General features: G+C 44.1%; 1 protein-coding gene across 1 annotated transcript; it reads left to right on the top strand.

The window, feature by feature from the left end:
- Positions 1-4095: 4095 nt before the first annotated feature.
- Positions 4096-26185, top strand: ZBTB43 (zinc finger and BTB domain containing 43). The gene is made up of 2 exons (XM_084898407.1): positions 4096-4213; positions 18568-26185. Exon 2 carries the CDS (start codon positions 18591-18593, stop codon positions 19992-19994), a length of 1404 nt encoding a protein of 467 aa, XP_084754533.1. The 5' UTR covers positions 4096-4213; positions 18568-18590; the 3' UTR covers positions 19995-26185.
- The last annotated feature ends 67 nt before the right edge of the window (positions 26186-26252 follow it).

Genomic DNA, 26252 nt, shown 5'->3' with positions numbered 1-26252 from the left:
GTGGGAGGTTGGCCAGCCAGGCAGGGACGCCCGAAGGGCTCCAGGGCATATTTGGCCCTTCTTTCTCAGTCCTGGTCTGCAGGACCGACCCCAGCAGCAAGCTAACCTACCAGTCAGAGCATCTGCCCCCTGGAGGTCACTGTATGTCACAGTGAGCCGTTGAGCAGCCTTAGCTTATCATTAGCATTTTACGCTTTGACTGTTTGAACGGATGACCAGATAACTGGACACTTAGCATATTAGGTTTTTATTATATAGGATTGTGATATACATTTGAATTTATTTTTTCATTTTATCCTGAGCTTTGTAATTTTTCCAGGTTCCTTTTTTAATTTTTATTGATTTCAGAGAAGAAGGGAGAGGGAGAGAGAGATGGAAACATCAATAATGAAAGAGAATCATTGACTGGTCTCCTCCTGGCACACCCCCACTGGGGATGGAACATGTGCCCTGACTGGGGATCCAGCCATGACCTCCTGGTTCATAGGTTCACACTCAACCACTGAGCCACACTGGCTGAGCTGTATTTTTTTCAGTTTTTATGTTCTTTTGTATCTGCTTCTGTTTCCTTCCCTTTTTCACCCCTTTCCACCTTTTTAAAAATATTATTTTTTCTTTTTCAGGTTTGGATAATAATTATTCTTTCAATGGTAAACTTCAAAAATCTTAACATTCATTTTTCATTAAAAGTCTAATACTAATCAATATTTTTGTGGACAGCCAAAGACATTAGATTGAGTGAACTCTTGGCTCCAATTCTTCACTTTCCCTGAGTGCAAACTCTTTGCCACAACTCTTCATGGCTCCCTCCTACTACAGCTCTAGACTCAGCTATGTGACCTGCTCTGGCATGACATGTAAGAAGAGTCTTGGGAATGTGCTTGTGTGTTCCCATTTGCTCTGTTGTGTCCCTGGCATTGCCGTGAGAACTTGTCCAGACTACCTGGCTGGTGAGTAAGAGACTCGTGGAGCAGAGTCAAGGCCCACAGCCAAGGCCATTATAGATCAGCTGATCCCTGACTTGTAAGCTAACCCAGCCAAGCTCCTAAACCACCCAAGCAGATGCCAGGTATGTGAGCAATAAACAAATATAATTGCATGCCTCTGAGGTTTTGTGGCTACTTGTTATGCAATATGTAACTAATGCACACATTATAATGTTTTAACTTCAACAATCCTCTTACACTTTATATGCTATCATTCCATCAATTGGGTTTTCCCTTTTATAATCCCACCATTTATAAACTGTTCCTGTTTTTTTTTTCCCCCTTGATGTTTGTTTATATTTACCCACATTTGCTATTTTATTTGTCTGCCGATCCTTATTGTTCCTCGGATCTTCCTCTTGGCATCATTTTCTTTCTTTATGAGATATATCTTCTAGAAGATTCTTCATTTAAATTCTGTTGGTAGTAACTCTTCAGTTTTGTTGATCTGGCAAGTATTGTGTTTTCATTCTTGAAACCTTGTTTGCTAAGTATACAATTCTAGGTAGACAGTTAATTTCTCTCATTAATTTCATTGCATTAAGGCTATTATTTCCTTCTGTTGTTGTTATGGTTAATCCTATTCTGTCATTGAACAGTCGAAGTTGGTGTCACTGTCATGTCACTGTCTGCCTTTAAAATCAGCTCTCATGCCCGGCGTTCTGCAGTTTCACTGGACCTAGGTTTTCTTTTTCCTTATCCTACTTGGAATACATTGTGTCTCCTGCAGCTCTTTCATAGATTTTGGGAAATTCTTAGCCATCATTATTTGACAACTAGAGGTCCGATGCATGAAATTCGTGCAAGGGACTCAGCTCCCTCCCGAAGGCAGTCGGGATGGTCATTCAGCTGTTTGCTCTAATTAGCATATTAGCTCTTTATTATATAGGATTGCCTTGCTCACAACTTTATTACCTCTTTTTAACATAGCTGATAAGCATGTGGTGGACTGTCTTATCCATTTCCTTGTCTCTCTGGGATGCCTTTTGCAGTATTTACTTCAAATCTACCTTTTAATTTACTGATTTACCTTCAGTTGTATCTAAATTGGTATTTAACCCTTCCAATGAGCTATACATTTAAAGTGGATCTGCCTCTGCTGCGTGTCTTCTCTGCTCTTTTCTCCATGGGCTTTTAATTTCATTGGGAAGCCAATCTGTGGGAATTATGTGAAACCTGTGCTGACAATGAGTTCTTCCAGAAAGGACTTGTGTTTGCTTTCGCCAAGAACCATAGATACCCAGGTCCATTTTTTAATTAATATATTTTATTATTTTTTACAGAGAGGAAGAGAGAGGGATAGAGAGTTAGAAACATTGACGAGAGAGAGTCATCGATCAGCTGCCTCTTGAACACCCCCTACTGGGGATGTGCCCACAACCAAGGTACATGTCCTTGACTGGAATCAAACCCGGGACCTTTCAGTCCGCAGGCCAACGCTCCATCCACTGAGCCAAACTGGTTTTGGCTACCCAGGCCCATTTTATATGGAAATGTTCAGCTTGTGGGGTCTTGGCCCATGCAAAGAGTGTGGCCAGAATTTGGCTATGTATCTACTAAGGAAATGTCTTACCCTTTCACCCAGAGCCAAGGCAGAGAGACAACTTTCCTTGCTGCCTACCTCTGGAGGAAAGTTTTAGTGTTGTTTTTATTTTTTTAAATATATTTTTATTGATTTCAGAGAGGAAGGGAGAGGGAGAGAGAGATAGAAACATCAATGATGAGAGAGAATCATCGATGGACTGCTTCCTGCATGCCCCCACTGGGGATCAAGCCCACAACCTGGGTATATGCCCTGACCGGAATTGAATTGTGATCTTCTGGTTCATAGGTCGACACTCAACCCTTGAGCCAGCATGCTGGGCAGTGTTGTTGGTTTTTGTCTAGTTTATTCCTCCTTTGAAGATATATTCTTTCTTGGCTCTCATCCTGCCTGGACCCAAGCAGACACCCCTACAGGTGGCAGCAGCATCATTGTTTACCTACCTCCAGAAATGATTTTCAAAATACTTCTCAGCCATGCAGCAGCCAATCGTGACAAACTGTCCAGATGGTACCTGTGCATAACTTCTGAATATCAACTTTGTCTAACCTCCTAGTCCTGTGTTTCTGCTTTCTTCCTGGCCTTAGATGATTTTTCTGACTTTCTCACAAGTTTGTCCATGCATTAAAAAGGGTGTTTTCAATATTTCTCCTAATAATTTTATGTAGTTTGTTGTTGTTATATCTGCAGATATTTCCAGATATAATATTGCTAGAAATATTATGAAGTTTATGAGGCTCAAACAACAAAATATCCAGGGATAAGCAGCTCAAACCTGGGGCTGCAGCTTAATGTCATATGAGACCTGGGACCTCTCACACTTTCTGCTTTGCTGGCCTTCACATTTGCTTGTCATGCCATAAGCACATGATGGTGACTGACTGAACTTCCAACCTTCAGGTCTGCTTAAGAGGCAGGAAGAAAAGAAAAGTGGCAAAGCACTTCAGGGGTGTACTCAACTAGAAGTCCTAGTGGGTTTGAAAAAAGAAAAACAACAAAACCTTTTCTCACTCAATGACTTCTACAATAAACAGTATGGGCCAGAAGTTGGCCACATGACTAATCTTAGTCCAACTACCCAACGACTGGGCTAATGATGATGAGATTACCAGGAACTCTGGAGACCAACTATGAGTCATTCGCTCCAGCTGGGGTGAAGGTCCACCCGCTCTGAGATCAAAGGATCTCCTCTAGTGCCTAAACAAAATGAGTCCCCCCCCCCCCCAGAAGACCCAGCACAATACCTGCCACACAATACACCTGCCACACAAAGTGGATTGACCCTTTCATCGAACATTTACTAAACACCCACTGCATGCCAAAGGTGCTATGGAAGCAGAAACGGTTTGACACAATCTCTGCTAGGCAGGCTGACCGAGATGGGCCAACGTTTATCCAGTCCCTAAAGCTGATGGAGCGGCGCCAGGCCGTACTGCGCAGGCGCGGGACACCCAGGGGCATCCACCGGAGGTCTGGCCTGGAGCAGGAGCCGCGCATGCGCACGCCGCTCGCTCGCCGGCGCACCCTCGGAAGCACTGTCAGTTGCAGGGGGCGGGCCCGGGAAGCGTTTCCGGGGGCGGGCGGCGCAGGCTGAGGCGCTCGCGGCGGCGACAGCTCGAGCGGGCCTGGTTCCGGCTGCGGAAAGGGTCCCGGGCCGGCTATGTGAGCGCGGAGCCCTTGGCAGGTACGGCGGGGCCGGGGCCGCGGGCGGGGAGGGCGCGGGCCGGGGAGCCGGCGGGGGAGAGGGCTCACCTGCGCGTCCGGTGCGCGCCGCCCACCCGCCCCGCCGGGCCCGGCCGCCGACCCGGATGCTCCAGTCGCGCGCGGGCCGTGGGCATCCCCGCGCGCCGGTCCCGCCGCTGCCGCCTCCGCCGTCCCCGCGCGCGCACCGCCACGCCGGGCCCCCGGGGGAGCGCGGCGCCCAAGGTCACCCTGCGGCCGCGGCGGCCGGACCGCGGCGGACCCGGGAGCTGAGAGAGCCAGCCGCCCTTGGGCGCCTCGGGTTCGAGCCCAGGCCGGGAGAGGAAGGCTGCGCCCGGACGTCGCTGACACCTGCCCGTGCGCCTCTGGGTGTCCCCTCTGTTGCTGTCGGTGTCACCTGCTGTCACCCGCCCGGTTGGCCTCTTCCCTCGGCCCCTGTCAACTTTGTCTCTCTCTCCGCTTTGTATCTCTCGAGCCCATCTCGGAGTGGCTGAACCTGGTTTTTATTCCTGCCTCCACCTGGCTTCTGTGTCTCTTGATCCCTTCTTTCCCTCTGAGTCCTCATCCTCATCCTCATCCATGGCTGCCTGCAGGTCCAGCCCTCCGGCCGCCGTGTTCCTCCGGCCCCGCCGGTTCTGCCTTCCCCTCTTGTGTTTGCCTCCCGTGGCTGGGTTCGGCTGGGCAGGGCGGGCAGGCCTGCCCGGACAGCTGAGCCACGGGAGGTGACTCATGACCCCTTGAAGCTTCCTGTCCTGGTGACACTCTCGGTGACTAGCCTGCCGTCCGGCCTCCGCTCTGACAGGTGTCTGTCCCAGCTGAGTGTCAGGGTCCAGACAGCGGCCGGCTCAGCGCCGGTGACGGAGTGGATCCTCGCCTTTTCTTACTCAGGTTCTTCAGGCCTGCTCCCTCTGTCCCTTAGCTCCATCCTCTTCCCCCAGGATGGCCTCCACGGCTCTCAACAGCTGCTTACCCAGACCTGTCTACACAGCGGAAGGAAGGGTCCGTCTGAGACTCTGTGCCCGTGCGGCTCAAGGAACAGTAGTAGGATTTCGGGGAGAGCGGTATTTTTTGTTCAGAGATTGTCAGTATGTGCCGTTACTAGTAAATGATGAGAAACCTAATAATTTGGGGTTCACTCTTTGCTTTACGGAAGTACTCACTGGAGAAATAAGTTAGACACAAAAGAATAAATATCGGATTGGTCCACTTACAGGAGACTTGTAAAATAGGCAAATTCATAGAGAAAGAAAGTAGGATAGTTTCCCAGAGGCTGGGAGAGGAGGGGAAGGAGAGTTATTGTCTAAATGGATACAGAGTTTTCGTTTGGGACCATACATTCTGGAAATGGATGGTGGTGATGGTTGCACAACATCGCGATTGTACTAAGTGCCACAAAGTGTGCACTTTAAAATGATAAATTATATGTTAAGTGTGTTTTACCGCAATGCTAAAAAATTGCTCTTTGGAGACACCTGGAACTAACAGGCTCTTTGAAGATGTGATTTTAGCCCTAGCTCAGTGGTCGGCAAACTGCGGCTCGATGCGGCTCTTTGGCCCCTTGAGTATGGCTCTTCCATAAAATACCACGGCCTGGGCGAGTCTATTTTGAAGAAGTGGCGTTAGAAGTTTATTTGTTGTTGTTTTATTTTTGTGTTTTTAAAAAAATATATTTTATTGATTTTTTACAGAGAGGAAGGGAGAGGGTTAGTGAGTTAGAAACGTCGATGAGAGAGAAACATCGACCAGCTGCCTCTTGCACACCCCCTACCGGGGATGTGCCCGCAACCAATGTACATGCCCTTGACCGGAATCGAACCTGGGACCTTTCAGTCCACAGACCGATGCTCTATCCACTGAGCCAAACCGGTTTCAGCAAGAAGTTGTTTAAGTTTAAAAAATTTGGCTTTCAAAAGAAATTCAATCGCTGTACTTGGCTCTGTTGACTAATGAGTTTGCCGACCACTGCCTTAGCAGGTTTGGCTCAGTGGATAAAGTGTCGGCCTGCAGATTGAAGGGTCCTAATTCGATTCTGGTCCAGGGCACATGCCCAGGTTTCGGGCTCAGTCATCAGTGGGGGGCATGCAGGAGGCAATGGATTGGTGATTCTCATCGTTGATGTTTTTCTCTTTCTCTTCCTTTCATCTCTGAAATCAATAAAAAATATATTAAAAAGAAAATGTGATTTTAAAAATTCACTCTGTAGCTTTTAGAAGTAGTATTTAGTTAAATCTACATTTATTGATACCTGCTATCTTTGCCGCCAAGGTCCTTAAGAGTTTGGTTAAGCCGAGTCCGGTTTGGCTCAGCGGATAGAGCATCAGCCTGCGGACTGAAAGGTCCCAGGTTCGATTCCCGTCAAAGGGCATGTACCTTGGTTGTGGGCACATCCCCAATAGGGGGTGTGCAAGAGGCAGCTGATTGGTGACTCTCTCTCATCGATGTTTCTAACTCTCTATTCCTCTCTCTTCCTATCTGTAAAAAATCAATAAAATATATATTTTTTTTAAAAAGAGTTTGGTTAAAAGAATTCTGTTAGAATCTTCCCCAAGTTTTCTACTTATAGCAGGTCCCACTCTGGCTCTCCTTCCTCCATATTCCTTGGATTCAATGCAGAAGTCTGCTGCATCAGTAGAAAATTTAAGGAAGATTTTGCTTTTCACATGAAGAAACTCATAGGGTTGGAAAAATTGTTTGTTTTTTAATTATAATACCAAAATTGTGTTATTTCTTTTGTGTATTCTGATAGGGAGGCCTTTATTTTATGCTTGTACTTAAACTACCAATTTGCCTGTAAGATAGTTTATTAAACTTTCTTATAAGATGTGGCAGCTAAATTACTACTGTATTGTATACTAGATTACATCGATTATTTTATATACTACCAAATGAGGAGAAAACATTGCAAATTAAGCTAAGACATATGCTTTCTTATTATTTAGGCTTTTAAATTTTCTTATTGGAAACATTTTTAGGCTTATTTAGATATTTTCAATGATATTCTAATGCATATGTAACAAGAAAGAATAAGTGAAATAAACAGGTTAAATTGTTCATTCAACTTAACATTCCTTCTCTTTTGAATAGTTTTCATTTCAGAATTGTGTTCGTGCTTTTACACTGTGTTGCACTTTGTGCCAACATCCTGGTTTAAGAAGTTTAAAAATATGAAAAAAATTTTTTGCCTCTTAAAATTAGTGGCTTTATTCCATATCATTTTCATGAGCTACGTCTTTTTACTGTATCTTTATCTAAAATAAGTTTGGAAAGTTTTCTGACTTGTTTGTAACATATTGAGGAAAAAAACTTTCCTTTTATTTTGTTGGTATGTAGTTCCTGCGTTGAGCATTTGTCCCCTGGTGGTCAGTATGCATCATAGCTACCAGTCAGAGCGTCTGCCCCCTGGTGGTCATTGTGCATTACAGCTACTGGTTATATAGTTGCTTAGCCTTTTATATATATATAGATGATGTGATCACCAAGTCTAACGACCATTGTATTCCCTGTATTGTACATTATGTCTGCATGGCTGATTTATTTTAACTGGCAGCTTGTATGTCTTATTCCCCTTGCCTCTTTCACTTGCCCCACACCCTTCTTCCCCCTGCCAACTATCAGTTTGTTCTGTTTCTATGATCTGTTTTTGTTTTGTTTGTTAATTTGTTTTGGTTTGTTTTTAGATTCCACATATAAATGAAATCATGTAGTATTTGTCTTTCTTTTTCATACTTCACTTAGCGCTGTGGTCGGCAAACTGCGGCTCGCGAGCCACATGTGGCTCTTTGGCCCCTTGAGTGTGGCTCTTCCATAAAATACCACGGCCTAGGTGAGTCTATTTTGAAGAAGTGGCGTTAGAAGTTTAAGTTTAAGAAATTTGGCTCTCAAAAGAAATTTTAATCGTTGTACTGTTGATAGTTGGCTCTGTTGACTGATGAGTTTGCCCACCACTGACATAGCATAATATCCTCCAGGTGCATCCATGTTGTCACAATGGCAAGATTTCATTCTTTTTTTTTTTTTCCCCCTGAGTAATAGTCCATTGTGTGCATGTAGGTTATTTTATTCCTCTGCCTATATTAATGGACATTTAGGTTGCTTCCATTTCTCGGCTACTGTAGGTAATGCTGCACTAAACATAAGAGTACTTGATACCTTTCTTTTTTTTTTTTTTTTCTTTTTTAATCTCAAATTGTTTACCACAATGGAATGTTTGCCTTGAAGTTTTAAAACATTCAGTGGTGGCTTAAAGGGCGCTATGAATCAAACTTCATAAAGTAAGTAGCATGTTTTTTAGAAATCCTAGAAGAGGTTTTACTAAGTTTTTTGGCTAGAGTGTTTCAATTAGGAGAAAATATAAGGGTGCTGATTGACCATGGTCTGGAGATTTTATTTACTTATTTATTTATTTATGTTTCTTTTTTTTCTTTTTCTTTTTTATTAAATTATCTGTGTACATATTTTAACATTGCCTCCCCTCCCTCCCCAGAGTTTTGGGTCCATTGGTTGTACTTATATTCATGTATACAAGTCCTTCAGTTGATCTGTTATCTCCTCCAGATCTCCCTACCCTCCCAGCTGTAATTTGACAGTCTGCTTGTTGCTTTACTGACTCTATATCTATCTTTTGGTCCATCAGTTTATAATGTTCTTTATTATCCATAAATGAGTGAGGTCATGTGGTGTTTCTCTTTTATTGACTGGCTTATTTCACTCAGCATGATGTTCTCCACTTCCATCCAAGTTGCTGCAAATGATGAGAATTCCTTCTTTTTTTATGGCAGCATAGTATTCCATTGTGTAGATGTACTATAGTTTTTTGATCCAATCATCTGCTGACGGGCACCTAAGCTATTTCCAAATTCTAGCTATTGTAGATTGTGCTGCTATGAACATAGGGGTGCATATATCCTTTCTGATTGGTGTTTCTAGTTTTTTGGGATATATTCCTAGGAGTGGGATTACTGGGTCAAATGGGAGTTCCATTTTCAGTTTTTTGAGAAAACTCCACACTGTCCTCCACAGTGGTTGCACCAGTCTGCATTCCCACCAGCAGTGCACGAGGGTTCCGCAACCTTGCCAACACTTGTCGTTTGTTGATTTGTTGATGTTGGCCATTCTGACAGGTGTGAGATTGTACTGCATTGTTGTTTTGATTTGCATCTCTCGGTCTGGAGATTTTAATTTTGCCAAATTACATAGGCATTGACCAAACGACAAATGTGCCATGGTAATGTAAGATGTGAACATTAAAGAAAATTGTTTAAGGATTGTATGGGAACATTCATCATTCTTTACAACTTTTCTATAAAGCTGAAATTATTCCAAAATTAAAAGTTTATTTTAAAATAACCAAAGAAGAAGCTAATAATGGACATCCTATATAATATGCTAAGTGACCGGTCAGCTGTTCAACCAATCAAAGCATAATATGCTAATGATATGCTAAGGCCATTCAACCGCTTGCTGTGATGAACATTAACCACCAGGGGGCAGATAGTCAACCAGTTGATTAGTCGCTATGACATGCACTGACGTGTAGGTTAGCTTGCTGATGGGGTCCAGACAATTGGGACTGAGTGAGATGGGCTGGACATGCCCTGGAGCCTTCCCACAGTCCTTCGCCTGGCCTGTACCCTCTCACAGTCTGGGAGCCCTTGGGGCATGTTGGAGAGCCAGTTTCAGCCAGATGGTGGAATGACTGGTCACTGTGATAATCACTAACCACCACAGGGTAGAAACTCAATGCAGGAGTTGCCCCCTGGTGGTCAGTGCGATCTCACAGGGGGAGTGCTGCTCAGCCAGAAGCCCGGCTCATGGCTGGTGAGCACAGCGGTGGTGGCGGGAGCCTCTTCTCTCTTGCTGATTTCATTTTATTATCCTCCTCCTGAATTCTGATAGAAGTTCCTCAACATGCCTTCCATATCATTGATTCCATCTTCTATGAAATTCTGCTGCTTATTGTCTGTTTAAATTTCTGCTCTATTAGTTTCTTACATCTTTCCTTTAATTCATTGAGCTCTTTTTTTTATATATCATTCTGCTGTTTTGTTTCTTCTTCCTTATATTTCATTCATATAGGCCATGTTTTCATAAGATAGTTATTTTAAAATGCTATCTAAACTGTACTCTTTATCTCCTGCTACTTTCTTCATTTTGTTATTGTAGAATCTATTTACAGACCTCATTTACTAACAGAATAAACCATGGTGCTTTTATTCTGTTTGTTATTTTTTCAGAGGGAAACATTGTGTTCAGGTCTGAAATTTTTCCCTTTGGAGTGGATTGGCTTTTGGTCTTTCACCGTACATCTGGGTGCTGTTGGAATAAACTCTTAGCTCTTTTGCTGGTGGACAGCCTGAACCATACCGACACCCGAGCTTGAGCTTAAGGGAATGGCTGGGGCCAGAAGAGAGCCTGAGCTCTGCCCTTTCTTCCTTGTTGGGAAAAGTGGTACCAGGGATCCACCGTGGTCTCTGGCTCAGCTGGCAAATGATGAGCGGTGTCTTTGCTTCCTTCCTGGGCCCCTACTGAGCCCCGTCCTCATATCATGTTTAAAAAAAAAAAAAAGAAAGAAAGAAAAGAAATCCTGCCGAAACTGGTTTGGCTCAGTGGTAGAGCGTCGGTCTGCGGACTGAAAGGTCCCGGGTTCGATTCTGGTCAAGGGCATGTACCTTGGTTGCGGGCACATCCCCAGTGGGGGTTGTGCAAGAGGCAGCTGGTTGATGTTTCTCTCTCATTGACGTTTCTAGCTCTCTCTCTCCCTTCCTCTCTGTAAAAATCAATAAAATATATTAAAAAGAAAAAGAAATCCTTACTGAGGCAACCTTTGGTATCTCAGTGCAGCCACTTTTGAGTGTTGTCAATCTGCAGGACCTGTCCCACTGTCCACCCTCAGTTTTTAGTTACAGACCTTCCAAATGGACAGCTCCTAGTGGTCCTCTGACCCAGTTGCTGCACTGTATGAGGATTGCCTGGTATAGCAGGTGGAGTTGCTGGGGCAACGGCTCCTTTCAGTTGGACCACATCTCTACTAATCAAAGTTTATGGCATATAGATAACTCTGATCTCTAGTTTCCAGGACTCAAGCCAACTTTTCCACACTTCTTAGATTATTTTGGCTAGGATGTGGTAAATGGAAGAATTATATGCTACCCTCATGTCTTCCTCTTACCCTGGTGGCACCAAAATTTATAGTGACAAAGATGCATAACTGTAGGGTATACCAGGTTCCCTCCCCTGAATGCCTAGTGCTTTTTTTGTCAAGCTTTGGGTTGAACAACAAGGTTGTATTCTCGTTTGTTTGTTTTTAAATCTCCACTATCAGATTATAAACTCTGGACAGTGAGATGCCTTGATCACCTTAAAGATCTCTGATAGGACCTTACATACAGTATTTTATATTGTTTTTGGCGAGATAATTCATTACTTCTGTTAAAGTCTTTTAAATAATTGAAACAGGAGCTATCCTATTTTTATAGATCAAAACTGCCTGTAACTTTGTAAATATTGCATACATAACAGAAAACCTTTAACGTTCAGGCTTTGCATGTTTTTAAGATCAGGAAATATGTAGAAAGCCACATGCACCCAAAATTATGGCAGAGATCAGATACTTATTAAATTGCAATTGACACAGTTAAAAATAAAGTTATATGACTTTTTCCCAGTTGTCTTAATGTGTGGTTATACACACACACACACGAACACACGAATTCATGCACGGGGCCTCTAACACACACACACACACACACACACACACACACACACGGCAGATTAATCTGGCCACTCAGTGTATATCATTGGTTTGCCATTTTAACCATTTTCAAGTGTACAATTCAGTGGCATTCATTGTACTTGTGCAACCAGCACCACTTTCTATTTCCAAAATTTTTTCTCACCCCAAACAGAAACTCTACCCATTAAGCAATAACTCTCCTGAGTCCATGGTAACCTCTGATCTACTTTCTATCTCTATGAGTTTGCCTGTTTTAAATATTTCACATACATAGAATTATACAACATTTGTACTTTTGTATCTGGCTTATTTAACTTAATGTTTATATGATGTTTCATTTCTAGCATAATGTTCATCCAGGTTGTAGCATGTATCAGAACTGCATTCCCTTTTTTGTGTGTGTTCTATATATGTCTTGTAGGTATAATTGATTTATAATATTGTTCAATACCTTTACTTATAGATCTGTCTGGGTTTTTTTTTTTATTAATTATTGGAAATGAGGTGTTAAAGGCAATCTGTTATAGATATGTCTATTTCTTCAGTTTTATCCATTTTTGCTTCATCATATTTTGCTTCATTATGTTTCTCTTGTTAGGTGTGTGTGTATATATATATGTGTGTGTATTTTTAATTATTATATCTTCTTGATAGATTGCACCTTTTATCAATATTCTTTGTTCTTGCACCCGTTGTGACTTAAAATCTGTTTTGTCTGATGATAATATAGGGATGGGCAAAAGTAGCTCTGTAGTTTGTATGGAAAATAATACAAGAATAAACTGTGTTTTATGTACTCAGAATTGTAAACCTATTTTGCTGACCCCAATATAGCCATCCCAGCTCTCTTTGGTTACTCTTTGCATGCAATATTTTATCATTTTATTTTCAGCCTCTTTGTGCCTTTATATAGGAAGTGAGTCTCTTAAGGACAACATATAAATAAGTTATGTTTTTGAATCCATTCTGCTAATCTCTACCTCTTAATTGGAGGAAGGGTTTACTTCTATCATTTAGCTATTTTTTTTTTAATATCATGTATGCTTTTTGTTCTTCAGTTCCTCTATCACTGTCTTTTAAAAATGTTTGTTTTTTTAACTTATTTTTTTTGCATTCCATATTGATTCCTTTCTTTTCATATATAGTTTTTGTTATTTTTATGTTATTTACATTGAAATTTACCATCAGTATCTTAAGTATAACAACCTAGTTTGACTAATTTTAACTTAGTTTCAATAGCATGTAAACACTCTGCTCCTTTGTATCTTTGTCCCTCACCTTAATATGGTTATTGTCACAGATTACGTCTTATTACTTTGTGTGCCTATTAGCATAGATTCACAATTATTGTTTTATTCATTTAACTTTTAAATCTATAGGAAAAAAGAGTTATAAACCAAGCATGATAATACCAGTTTCTATATTTACCTATGTTGTTACCTTTTTCAGTAGTCTTTATTTCTGTATATAGCTTTGAATTACTATCTAATGTTCTTTTATCTCATCCTAAACGACCTCACTTTATCATTTCTTGCAGAGGAGGTTTACTGGTAACAACATCCTTAGATTTATCTGGAAATGTCTTAATTTCCTCTTCATTCCTTTAAAATAATTTTTATTTATTGATTGATTTTGGAGAGAGAGGAAGAGAGACACATACAGAGAGAAGCACTAATTTGTTATTCCACTTACTTATGCATTCATTGGTTGATTCTCATATGTACAACCTTAGCGTATTGGGATGATGCTTTAATCAACTGAGCTACCTGTACAGGGCTTGCCTCTGCTTCATTATTGAAAGTATAGTTTTGCCATATATAGAATTTATGGTTGACAGATTTTTCTTCTAGCTCTTTAAATGTCATACCACTGCCTTCTTCTATCACTTTAAATGTGATCCACTGCCTCCATGGTTTCTGATGAGAAAACTGGGTGTTAAACTTTTATGTGATGAGCTGCTTCTTTCTTATGCTTTCAAGATTATCCTTTGTCTTTGGCTTTTTACTATTTGACTTACAATGTATCTCATATGATTTCTTTAATTTTATCACACTTGCAGTTTGTTGAGCTTCTAGATGTGTAGGTGTGTCTTTTATCAAATTTGGGAAGTTTTTGACCATTGTTCCTTCATATATTTTCCACCCTTTCTTCTTCTGAGAGTTCCATGATGCGCATGTTGGTGTTGGTACATTTAATAGTCCTACAGATGCCTCGGATTGTGTTTGTTTTTATTTATTCTTCTTTCTACCATTCAGGCTGGATAATATCATTTGCTTTATCTTTGCTGACTTTTTTTCCTTCTGCCTGCTTAAATCAGCCATTGAATTCCTTTTAGGAATTTTTAATTTCAGCTCATTTTTGTTTCCTAGGTCTGCCATAACAAAACATCACAGACTAAATGACTGAAATAACAGAATTTACACTCACACACACACACAGTTTTAGAGGCCAGAAGTCTGAGATTGTGGTGTTGGAAGAGTTGGTTTCTTCCGAGCGCTTCTTAGCTTGCAGATGGCCACTTTCCCACTGTCTTCATATTACACCACCGCCCCCCGTGTGTCCAAATTTCATTTCTTACCAACAGGCCAGTCAGATTGGATTAAGGCCCACCCTGAGGGCCCCATTTTAACTTCATTGCCTTTTTAAAGGCCTTATATCCAAATATAGCTACATCTGGAGTACCAGAGGGTACAGGGTTTCAACATATGAATGCTAGAGGGGATACAATTCAGCTATAACATAGCTATTATTCTTTAAGCTCCAGAATTTCTATTTGGTTCCTTTCCATAATTTGTAACTCTTCGTTGACATTGTTCCCTGATTTCCTTTAGTTCTTTGTCATATAGGATTTTCATTTTGTTTGTTTTTAACAATCTGATACACAAGATTATTGATTTAACATCTTTAACTAGTACTTCTTTTTTTTTAATATATATTTTATTGATTTTGTACAGAGAGTAAGGGAGAGAGAGAGAGAGTTAGAAACATCGATGAGAGAGAGTCATCGATCAGCTGCCTCTTGCACAACCCCTACTGGGGATATGCCCGCAACCCAAGGTACATGCCCTTGACTGGAATCGAACTCGGGACCCTTCAGTCCCCAAGCCGACGCTCTATCCATTGAGCCAAACTGGTCTCGGCTTTAACTAGTACTTCTAATATCTGAAATTTCTGATTCCTTTTTCCCTGTAAATACTCCATATTTTCCTTTTTCTTTGTGTAATTTTTAGTTTTGGTTAAGAACTGGAACATTTTGAGTATTCTAATGCGGTGACTCTTGAAATAGATTCTCCTCCTCCGAAGCAATTTCCTTTATTACTTATTGAGGGCTGCAGTTGCCTGTTTGAACAGTGATTTTTTTTCCAAACTGTTTTTCAAAGTCTATAGTATTCCTTGTTGTATATAGTCACTGAAATTTATGCTGCTTTATCTATGTGGTCACACTGTGACTTTACAACAATTTCCTCAAATGCTTGGCCCAGAGGAATGCAGGTGAACATACGTTGTTTTTTTAAACCTTATGGTAGATGCTGCCGGGGAAGCCCCTGCAACCTGAGGAATCCAGACAAAGCTGTGTGGGTCAACCAGGCTGGCCGGGGCAAACCCCCCAATTTTTGGAGGACATGGCCCTTGTAGGAATGTGGGCCAGTGTCCCCCAGGCTACGGCCGGGCTGAGGAACGGGGATTGTAGCTAGTTTGGACATGCTGCTTTCTTAGGTTCAGCCGCTCAGGTTCACCTTGAAGAAGGGAGAGGCTATACGTTGCTGAAAGTGTCCCATCAGATTCCAGGGTTCCAAAATAGTTGATTCTGATCATTTTAACAGCTTACTGGTTGTTTTGGTGGAGGAACTGACTTCTAGAGCTTTCTACTTCACCATCTATATATAGAAAAGGCTAAGTATCTGGGTGAGATGGTAGGTATGACACGCACTGACCACCAGGGGGCAGACGCTCAACGTAGGAGCTGCTAAGCAATAGCAACTTTGCAGAGTGCCCTCATGCACTCCGGGACCCTCGGTGATGTCGGACTGTCGGTTTTGGCCGATCCCTATAGGCCAGGCAGAGGGACTCCACCTGCTGGGGGGGCCCCGCTCACTCCACAGATGTCCTTCGAGCCCCAGTGCCGCCCCAGGTGTGGCCGGCCAAAGAGGGACCCTGGGAGGTTGGCTCTAGGGCTTGTCCAGCCCGTCCAGCCCGTCTAGCCCAGTCCTGCCCACTGGCCACCTTCTAATTAATTTCCTTTCAATGTGCACGCCACAGAACCAGAGTCAAGTCACCCCCACCCGTGGGCACCTCGAAATCGTGTGAGACCCAAACCCCCGCAGCCCCATCCCCATTGGGTGAGATCCAGACTCGGCTGGCCCCACACCCTCAAGCCCTGCCAGGTGGAGGGCGCGGCCTGATGTCCCCCAGCCCAGGGTGGGGCTGGGGGGAAGTGGGGAGGAGGGGCATGCCTTGAGGTCCCCTGTCAAACCCCACCAGGCGGGGGGCACAGCCTGAGGTTCCCTCGCTGGGCGCTGGGGCGGGGGCGTGGCCTCAGGTCCCATCCTTGGCCTTGCGCCACACAGCCTCAAGTTTCTGCTGATGGCTCATTACGGGAACCCTGCCTCCACTGTAGGCGCAGCCATCTTGTGATGGTGTGAGGGTTAATTTGCATATTACCTCTTTATTATATAGGGTTAAAGGAATGTTGGTCAAAACTTTGGTGATTTGCCAACTTTTTAAAATCTTATTTGATAACATCCAATGTTGGTAAGAGTGTGGGGGAGTAGATACTGTCATTACTGTGGGTAGGAGTGTGGCTTGCTGCAACCTTTCTGGGAGTAGTTTGGTAATACATATCAGAATGTTAAATGCACAGCCCTTTCTTTGACCCAGCAATTCCACTGGTAGGGATTAATCTCTAGATATTCACGCACAGATGTCCATTATAGCATTCCTCATAATTTCAAACGGCACAATTAAAATTCTGTAAGACGAGAACTGCTTAAGTTATGATAAATCCATATAGCAGGAAACTAAGAGCCATTTGAACAGAATGAGAGGTCGTTTTATACTGATGTGTTGTCGTAGTCCACTTGGGCTCTTATAACAAAATAAAATAGAATTTTATTCCTCAATGTTCTGGAGGCTGGGAAGTCCAAGGTCAAGGGGGCAGAAAATTCAGTGTCACTTCCTGGTTCATAGGTAGAATTACCTGTCCTGTCTTTACAGGGAATTCTGGTGTCTCTTTTATAAAGGAATTAATCCCACTCATGTGTGTATTAGTCCCTCTCCCCATTTTTCCCCCCAGTTAGCTAAAAACAAAATTCTACATTAATGAGGTCAAGCAGAGAATCTGTTTACATACTTATATACTTTTACATAGTTTTCTTTCCTTTTTGAAACTGCAAATATCTAAATAGTTTGTTTCTTGGTCTATTTTTGTTTTAAATTATTTAAAAAATATATATTTTATTGATTTTTTTTATAGAGAGGAAGAGAGAGGGATAGAGAGTTAGAAACATTGATGAGAGAGAATCATCAATCAGCTGCCTTTTGCACACCCCCTACTGGGAATGTGCCTGAAACCAAGGTATATGCCCTTGACTGGAATCGAACTTGGGACCTTTCAGTCCACAGGCCGATGCTCTATCCACTGAGCCAAACTGGTTTCGGCTATTTTTTTTTTTTTTAATATATTTTATTGATTTTGTACAGAGAAGGGAGAGAGAGAGAGTTAGAAACATCGATGAGAGAGAGTCATTGATCAGCTGCCTCTTGCACACCCCCCACTGGGGATATGCTCGCAACCAAGGTACATGCCCTTGACCGGAATCGAACCCGGGACCCCTTAGTCCCCAAGCCGACGCTCTTTCCACTGAGCCAAACCGGTCTCGGCTCGGCTATTTTTGTTTTAAATTATGATGAAATATGTTAAGAGGCATAAACCATAAACTAATACTCCATTCTTAAAACACTCTCTTACCTCTTAAAATTATTAGTCACTACTTGATATTTTGGCACCTTCTACAAAGAAGCAGAATGATGTGATAGGAAAAATAGCAGAGGCTTTGGAGTCATAGAAACCTAGATTCAAGTCCCATTGTAATAAAAACTTTTATTTTGACCTTGGCATAGTTGCTTGAAATCACTGAACTTGGATATCAATCCCTATATTTGCAAAAGGGTTTATTCATATATAGTAATTATATACCAGGGACATTATATACTCAATAAACATTCATTTCTTCTCTTGGCATCTCTCCCTATCTCTCATTGTTGACTTCCAATCTTTGATTTTGTAGTCTGGTTCTTTTATCTTATACTTAGTATTTAGTAATACTTAGATATAGATTAGAGTGATATAATAAATATCACTGATAAATCTGTTGGGTTTTCAGACACTGGCGAAATGAAGAGTTAATACCATGATGAGTGGTGGGTGGTTCTAACTCTTGGCACACTCATTCCTGCTAGCCTTGCTCTGGGGAACGAAAGCTCCACCCACTAATGCCCACAGGCAAGAGACTCCGGTGGCACTGTGGGACCCGTCTCAGTCTTCTTAGTGATCAGTAAGTTTCTCTTTGGGATGGCATTGGTACTCATTTTTCTTTCTTTTGTAGCACTGCACAAGATTTGTGATGAAATGGAGCCTGGAACAAACTCTTTTCGAGTAGAATTTCCTGATTTTTCCAGCACCATTCTGCAGAAACTGAACCAGCAGCGCCAGCAAGGACAATTATGTGATGTCTCCATTGTTGTGCAAGGCCACATTTTCCGGGCACACAAAGCTGTTCTTGCTGCCAGTTCGCCCTACTTTTGTGACCAGGTGCTTCTGAAAAACAGCAGGAGGATTGTCCTGCCGGACGTGATGAACCCCAGAGTGTTTGAGAACATCCTCCTGTCTAGTTACACGGGACGGCTAGTCATGCCCGCTCCAGAGATTGTTAGTTACTTAACAGCGGCAAGCTTCCTGCAGATGTGGCATGTGGTAGACAAATGCACTGAGGTTTTGGAGGGAAACCCTACCGTCCTTTGTCAAAAGCTAAATCACAGCAGTGACCACCAGTCTCCGAGCAGCAGTAGTTACAATGGCCTGGTAGAGAGCTTCGAGCTGGGCCCCGGGAGCCATACCGACTTCCCCAAATCCCAAGAGCTGAGGGATGGGGAGAACGAAGAGGAGAGCACCAAAGACGAGCTGTCATCTCAGCTCACCGAGCACGAATACCTCCCCAGCAACTCGTCCACAGAGCATGACCGGCTGAGCACGGAAATGGCAAGCCAGGACGGGGAGGAGGCTGCCAGCGACGGCGCCGAGTTCCACTACACGCGGCCCCTGTACAGCAAGCCCAGCATAATGGCGCACAAGCGCTGGATCCACGTGAAGCCCGAGCGCTTTGAGCAGGCGTGCGAGGGCACGGACGTGCACGCCGCCTACGATGAGCATCAGGTCACCGAGTCCGTCAACAACATGCAGGCCGAGCACTCGGTCCAGCCCTCGGGAGTGGAGGACGACTTCCACATGGTGGAGCAAAAGGTGGAAGCAGAGTTTGACGAACAGGCCGATGAGAGCAATTACGACGAGCAGGTGGATTTCTACGGCTCTTCCATGGAAGAGTTCTCTGGAGAGAGGGCAGAGGGCAGTCTAATTGGGCACAGACAGGAGGCTGCCCTCCCGGCAGGCTACGGTGAGAATATCGACATGGTAACGGCGATTAAAGAAGAAGCTTCGCACTTGGGATTCTCGGCCACTGACAAGCTGTACCCTTGTCAGTGTGGGAAAAGTTTCACTCACAAGAGCCAGAGAGATCGACACATGAGTATGCACCTCGGTCTTCGGCCTTATGGCTGTGGGGTCTGTGGTAAGAAATTCAAAATGAAGCATCACCTCGTGGGCCACATGAAAATTCACACGGGCATAAAGCCATACGAGTGTAATATCTGCGCAAAGAGATTTATGTGGAGGGACAGTTTCCACAGGCACGTGACTTCTTGTACCAAGTCTTACGAAGCTGCAAAGGCTGAGCAGAATACAACCGAGGCTAACTAAAAATAGTGTCTGGCCCTTGAGTGGCAGGCACCAAAATAAAAGATGGTAATTATGCAAATCTGGGCACAGATGATGTGTGCTACTTGCTATTATGAGAGAAGCTTAAAAAAAAAAAAAAAAAAAAAAGGAAGATATTTCTGAAAGACCAGTTCTAAGTAGGCCAATTAAAAAAATCCAATTGCTCAGATTTGTGTGCTCTAGTCCAGGGCTGGAGTAGGTAATGGGGGTAAGTTAACGCCCCTTCCAGCTGGCTGGGGACCCCTTCAGGCTTGTGATTGGGGCAGGTGGACTTGGCGATGGAGAGGCCTGCACTCGGAGCTGGACGCTAGCCCGCCAGTTCCATTTCAGGTGGGAGCTGTTCTGATCACCTATTACAAGGTCATGGAAGCTTATTTGGCTCTTATCTAGATCCTTAGGTGATGTGGATTTGTTTCAGTAGCTGCTTTTCTGAAGGAAATGCTACTTACGTAAAAGCTACAAACAATGTGATTCTTAGGATACGAAATGAACAGCTTTCGTCTGGTTTTATTCTTTATAAAAGGGTATTTTAACTAAAACTAAGGAGATAGCAAGAGGGTGACAGTTGAAGCATAAGACAGCTTATGGTACAAGCTTCGATTTCTGTAAGATGCCACTGTCACCGCGTTTCAGACTCTTGATAAGGCAGAATTTTGTATCTAGTGCTAGCATTTAGTTTGAACAATTGTATCTAATTATAATTCTCTAGTGTGCCAGAGAGAGGTATTTCTAATTGGCTTGCTGTCCCAAATCCGTTATGTTTTAACTGTAGCATCCACACAGTGGGGCTTGCTCTACGGCTAGTAGACGTCTAGCCTGCTGTGATTGACCACGGTACCGTTGGCTGCTGTAGCCTTCTGCTCTTAGATTATGGTCCTTCCCAAAGAGGTCCGTCAGTGACCAGTTAGTGGGAAGGAGCCAAAAGTCACAGCTGAGAATTACCTGTAAACTTCATAAGTAAATAGAGTGCTGCAATGACACTCCCCCCAGCTGCCAGAGTGAGAGTTACCAAGGAGCAGAATTGTGAGTGGCAGGTCAGGTAGAGGGAGAAACTGCACAAGAAGAGAGGAGTCTTGGAAATGCATCGGTAGGGGGGGTATTTACTCCCTCCGAGGGTCACACTGGGCTAAGGCGGCCAGGTCTTTCAGGAGTGCTGGCATGTGTTTGAAAAGGGGGGAAAAAAGCCCTAATTTTAAAAAGTAGTCTACAGATCCATGCTCCCAAATTATAGATAAAGCCGCATAAATTTACAAGTCCGCATAGCCACCTACCAAAAACAACAGGCTGAGCAGCTATTCTGAGACCTTTTCTCCAATCACATGTTTCAGGGTGAAAAGCAAGCCTGTGTTCAGGATGCTCTTAAGCTATGGAACACACCTGAAATTCTCACCAGGGTAGGACAGGGTGCTACTCCATGTCAGCTTCTCCACAAACTTCCTGGTCTATTCCTTCCAAGTGGAAACCTTTTTTCCCTGAAAATAAAAATAACTTTTCTTGGATTTGGGATGAAATTTTGTTTTCAAAGTTGGGTTTTGCTGTAATGTGACAGACATTGCTGGCAATGGCCTCTGACCCTTAAGCTTCTACCATCAGATGTTTACTTGTTGAACGTTGTCTAGAAAGAGGAAAGGAAGTTCTTACCAGTTAACTCTTGTAATCAAGATTACAAAACAGGGATCCACTCAGTAACACTGTATCATTCTCGATATATAAAAAGCACTTTGTATTTAAAACTTTATTATAATACATACATATATATATACATAGTATATATATATATATATATATATAGATAGATTTTTTTAACCTAGAAACTAGCTATTACCTCTTGGTTGTTTGCCACGTTAATATTCTCTTCATGTTGAAACTTCACCATGACCAGCCCTTTCTCTGTGGACCTGACAGAGGGACTGACAACCAAGCCCAGCGGCTCCTGTCCTTTCTCCCATCAGAAGCCAGGGGTTGTAGGTCTGATCCTAGCCAGTGTGTGTGAGGAGCAGCTGTTTCCTCCCCCTCACACTGCAGCTAAAGGCAAAGAAGCCCTTTGTTCTGCCAGCAGCTGATGGCCCTCTTCCATGGTAGCAGCAAACCAGTGTCTGCCTGTGTGGAAGGTGTGACATCCTGTTTCCCATTAAAGATTATATTCACACGGGCATTGGGACATGGGAGGAGAAGAGTCCCAGAGGTAAAATTAAAATTCCGGGGGAACTCACAGTATCAGTCCTTCAGTTACGCGGAGGTCAGCCAGCACCCACGTCCTGAGTAATGAAGTGCCCGCTCTGGGCCAGGAGGGGGCGGGGCAGCCCTCTGATGTCATTTGGAAACAGTCAGTTGTGCTGGGACTTAGTCCCTGAGTTGTGAAGCTGTGTCTTCTGTTGGCATCCTTATATGCACATCCGCTTTGGACAGTTTCCTAAACTCGGCTTTGGGGTAGGAGGTCATGATGTGTTACTACCTGTTTTCCCTGCCTCCCCTGGGCTGGAAAGTCTGTCTCCTTAGCCTCTACAGCTTTAGAAAATCTTTCTCCTTCCAAAGTGTGGGTGGCTGTGGGTAACATTTTCCAAGCAGTCTTTCAGGGATCATGTCAGTGGCCTACAACCAAGGTCTTTGTCCTCTTCTTTGAGTCTTAACTGTGGTTTGGTCACTTCCCGTGGGAAAGGGCTTCAAGGCACCACCAGTGGTATTTAATGTGAGCACTGATACCATGCCTTTTATTTAGATGCACACATTACAGTAATTCCCTGGGTAAGTAGGCCCCACTGTCTACGGAAGGACTGCGCGGCCTTCCTCTAGTGGAGGGTCACCCTCAGGCGCTCCGGGGCCCAGCCTGTTGATTTTGATCCAGATCTCACCTTCCTTCGGTCTCCTCTCCTGGCAACAACTCTCAGAGAGTCTTCCCAGGAGGCTTCCCTCCTCCCTAGTGGGCTTTTCTGGAGTAAACTGGCCCTACGCTGGCTTCCAGCTGTTCGGGAAAGCTGCTGAGCCGCAGCGGCTCCTTCCGAGGGAGGAGGCACGCACGTCCCCAGCCGCCTGCCCCGAGCTGTGCTGTCCTGGGGAGGGGTTGGCTGCAGTCCCCTGGTCACCGAGAGTGAGGAGGACTCCATCACACCCAACCCAGGGTCTGCCTTTCAAAGGTCTCTGATCATTGAGGAGTGCTGGACACCAAGCCACATAGTACCCTGCCTCAGCCCCACCCCATCTGTGCCACAGTTAATTTTGGGTTTAGGTTGCTTTTCTGGGTGACTAACTTTATTCAGTGAAATCAGGGTTTGTTTGATTGAGTTTTTTCTTTGCTACTTATATATTTAAAGGTACATGTTTCTTATTTTAGATCTCTACTGATAGTATTCTGTGGGAAGATACTGGAACACATTTTTCAAATGTGACTTTTTATTTTTTAGTTTTGCTTGAAGCCTGTGTCACATGTCAGTTGCTGCTGCCTTCTTTCCTTTTATGAGGTTCCAGAAAATTACTTTATTTATGCAAGTCAGGTGGCTCTTAGGCCATGAAACCATTCGATGATAAACAGATTATCATTAGGTGCATATCTTATTGATATTTTGTGAACTGTTATGCCTGTGTTGCAAAAGTTGAATAGTTTTGTCAATATATATTGCTGTCTTCAGTGTACAGCATGGTTTTACTTAACTAAATGTTACTGTTTAATATTTTCTTCTTATAGAAGAGACCATGCCCTTTTGTATGACATGTTTTAATAAACGTTATCTGTCAATTTTGTAAAAGTTTTTTCACTCTGGGTGAAACATGTTTTTGTTTTCATTCTGGCTTTTGGCACCTGAGAATAAAAGTTATATTGTGGCCTTTCAAGAGTCAATGCCAAATAGGCAGGCAGATCGAATAGATGGTGAGTGACCATTTGCGATGCCACTTACAATGATGCTCTCGTTAAAACCCGCCAGCCCCAGCGTGTGCGGGGTGTGCTGGCTGTTCTCTGCTCCTTCAGGTCCGGCCTCTCTGGTCAGGATCTGCCAGATGTGCTGGAAGGAGCCTGGCACTTAGGCGGAGAGGTTGGGAAGTGTCTCCTGCTGCTTCCTGCTAGGGGTGGGTGGACAGAGGCTGGGCTCCTCCGCCGAGGGCCACCGCTCCTGTCGGGCAACTTCAGGTTCGGTAACCACACCCTGCCTCTATCACTTCGAGCCGAGAATGGTCCTGGCTCCCTGTCTGCCAGGCCTTAGGGGCTTCTCTGCCCTTGCAGGAGTCCCTTCACCCCGCCCACGCCCTGTGTAAGCAGTCCCCTTATGACTGGTAACGCCTCCCAGCTGAGGATGCCAAGTGCTTCATGCCAGGCCCTTGGCTGATGCCCCAGGTCTGTTCATGTCACACATGCAGCTGCTGGGACTCAGAAGGCAGGTGTTCCCAAAGGCAGGAAGGACAGTGGCCGGAGCAGAGCGGGGATGCGAATACAGAGCTTCGTGGCTGCAGCCCGCGGTCGTGGCCTTTCCTCTGCTCCATAATCCATGCTCTTCAGAGGGGCTCTGCCTCACCTCACTGCGCTTCCCCAGCCCTCCACCTAAAGAAGGAAGCCCGAAGGAACAGCAGCAGTGCCCTTTAAAATGCTGCAGGCGCTGCGAGCCCCACATACTTCCTCACAACAGCTCATTACCGCGACACTGCTTGTTTTAGACCAAACTTGCCATCTTCCCACACACCTGCTGTTACCACTGTTTGTTGTGAGGTTTCCCCTCCCCATCGCTGATGGTGAAGCTGCAGCTAGCCCGGCCACCCTCTGCTTTGAAGTCCAGAACCGTTTCCAGCCTTTCCCCCCAAGGTAGGGCCTGTCCATCCTGACCAAGGGCAGACAGCTCCGTCTCTGTGGCATGTGACCCCTCTGACCCCTCCTTTCACCCACTCCCCACCCCCCCAGAGGACTCTGCTGAGGCCTGTGGTTACCAGCAGTCCAGGCCTCCTAGCAGGCAGGTTTTTCCCCAGGGACCTGTGGGGGGTGGGGGTGAGAAGCCCTGCCTCCTGATCAGGAGAAAGGAAAGCTGAGGTGGTTTGTCTTCGGGGACAGAGTGGGGTAGGAGGTGAGCATGTGACACGTGTGCAGGTTACTTAGATTTCCTCACAGTCAGCGGGGACAGCTTCCCTCCACCGCCGGGGCAGCCCTTGAGCCCATCTCCATGCCTGGGCATCGCGGAGGGTGCCCAGCGCTCGGATTTTCCCGCAGTCAGCGGAGCGGTAAGCAAGTCAGCAGCAGGAGATGAGGTAAGCTTGAACTTGATGTACCAGTCATTCATTATTTGGTAAATGATTTTAAGTATGTTCTTTCTCTGCAGAAAGCGAAAGAGAACTCTGTGCCCTTTGAGCTTTACCTTGTTCTTTTTAAGAAAACTTGGACAGCGCTCTGTGTTTAGAGTTCAGTGAATGAAGATGGGCAGGAGTGGCATTTACCCCGGCTCCCGCTTCATGAGAAACCCAAAGGGGAGTGAAGGTGGGGAGAGAAATTCCACCATCTTTTTCTGAACTGGTTTGACTATTTGAATCAAAACCAAACAATTGGACCCTGGCTGGTGAACTCAGTGGTTAGAGCATCATCCTGCGCACCAAAAGGTCTAGGGTTCAATTCCTGGTCAAAGACGCATATCTGGGTTGCAGGCTTGATCCTCAGCCCCAGCCAGGGCCCGTGCAGGAGACAACCAATTGTGTCTCTTTCACATCGATGTTTCTCTTTGTCTCTTCTCTCTCAGTCTCCCTCTCTTCCTTCCTCCCTTCCACTCTCTCTAAAAAAAAAAAAAAAAAAAAAAAATCAATGGAAAAAATATCCTCGGGTGAGGATTAACAAGAGAAAAAAATGTTTTTTTATTTTATAATCTTCTGCCACTTTCTTGTACCACTGCCAGTAGCTTGATGCAATTACAGGAAAATCACAGCTGTCCTTTGAGGGAGTATGTGGGCTCTATAGAAACACAGGAACTGATAAGCAGTATTATAGGTAAACATATTTTATAAAACAGTGGCTTTTTAGACTCCAGGGATTATGAGTTCCGATTTTTCTCATATTCCAAAATAAGAAACCAGTACTAAAGCCATTAGATGTATTTATAACTTAATAAGATACTAGTTAGTCCCCAGAATATACTGGTCTGCCTAATGTAACAGCTAACCTTATTAATGGAAGCTAAAGCCTGCTTCTTGTTACTTTGTGAAGTCAGGATTGCTGTAATAAAAATCTCACTTTTAGGGTTTGCTGAAAAGATCTTCAACTGCATGGCAGTTCAC

The sequence above is a fragment of the Pipistrellus hanaki genome (genome assembly GCF_964339955.1).
Source record: "Pipistrellus hanaki genome assembly, chromosome: 11".
Classification (NCBI taxonomy): domain Eukaryota; kingdom Metazoa; phylum Chordata; class Mammalia; order Chiroptera; family Vespertilionidae; genus Pipistrellus; species Pipistrellus hanaki.
The sequence above is the reverse complement of the archived record's forward strand: the minus strand, read 5'-3'. Positions and strand labels throughout refer to the sequence as shown.

What these genes read in the sequence shown, in the direction of transcription:
- ZBTB43 (XM_084898407.1), top strand. Translation starts at nt 18,591, where the DNA reads ATGGAGCCTGGAACAAACTCTTTTCGAGTAGAATTTCCTGATTTTTCC.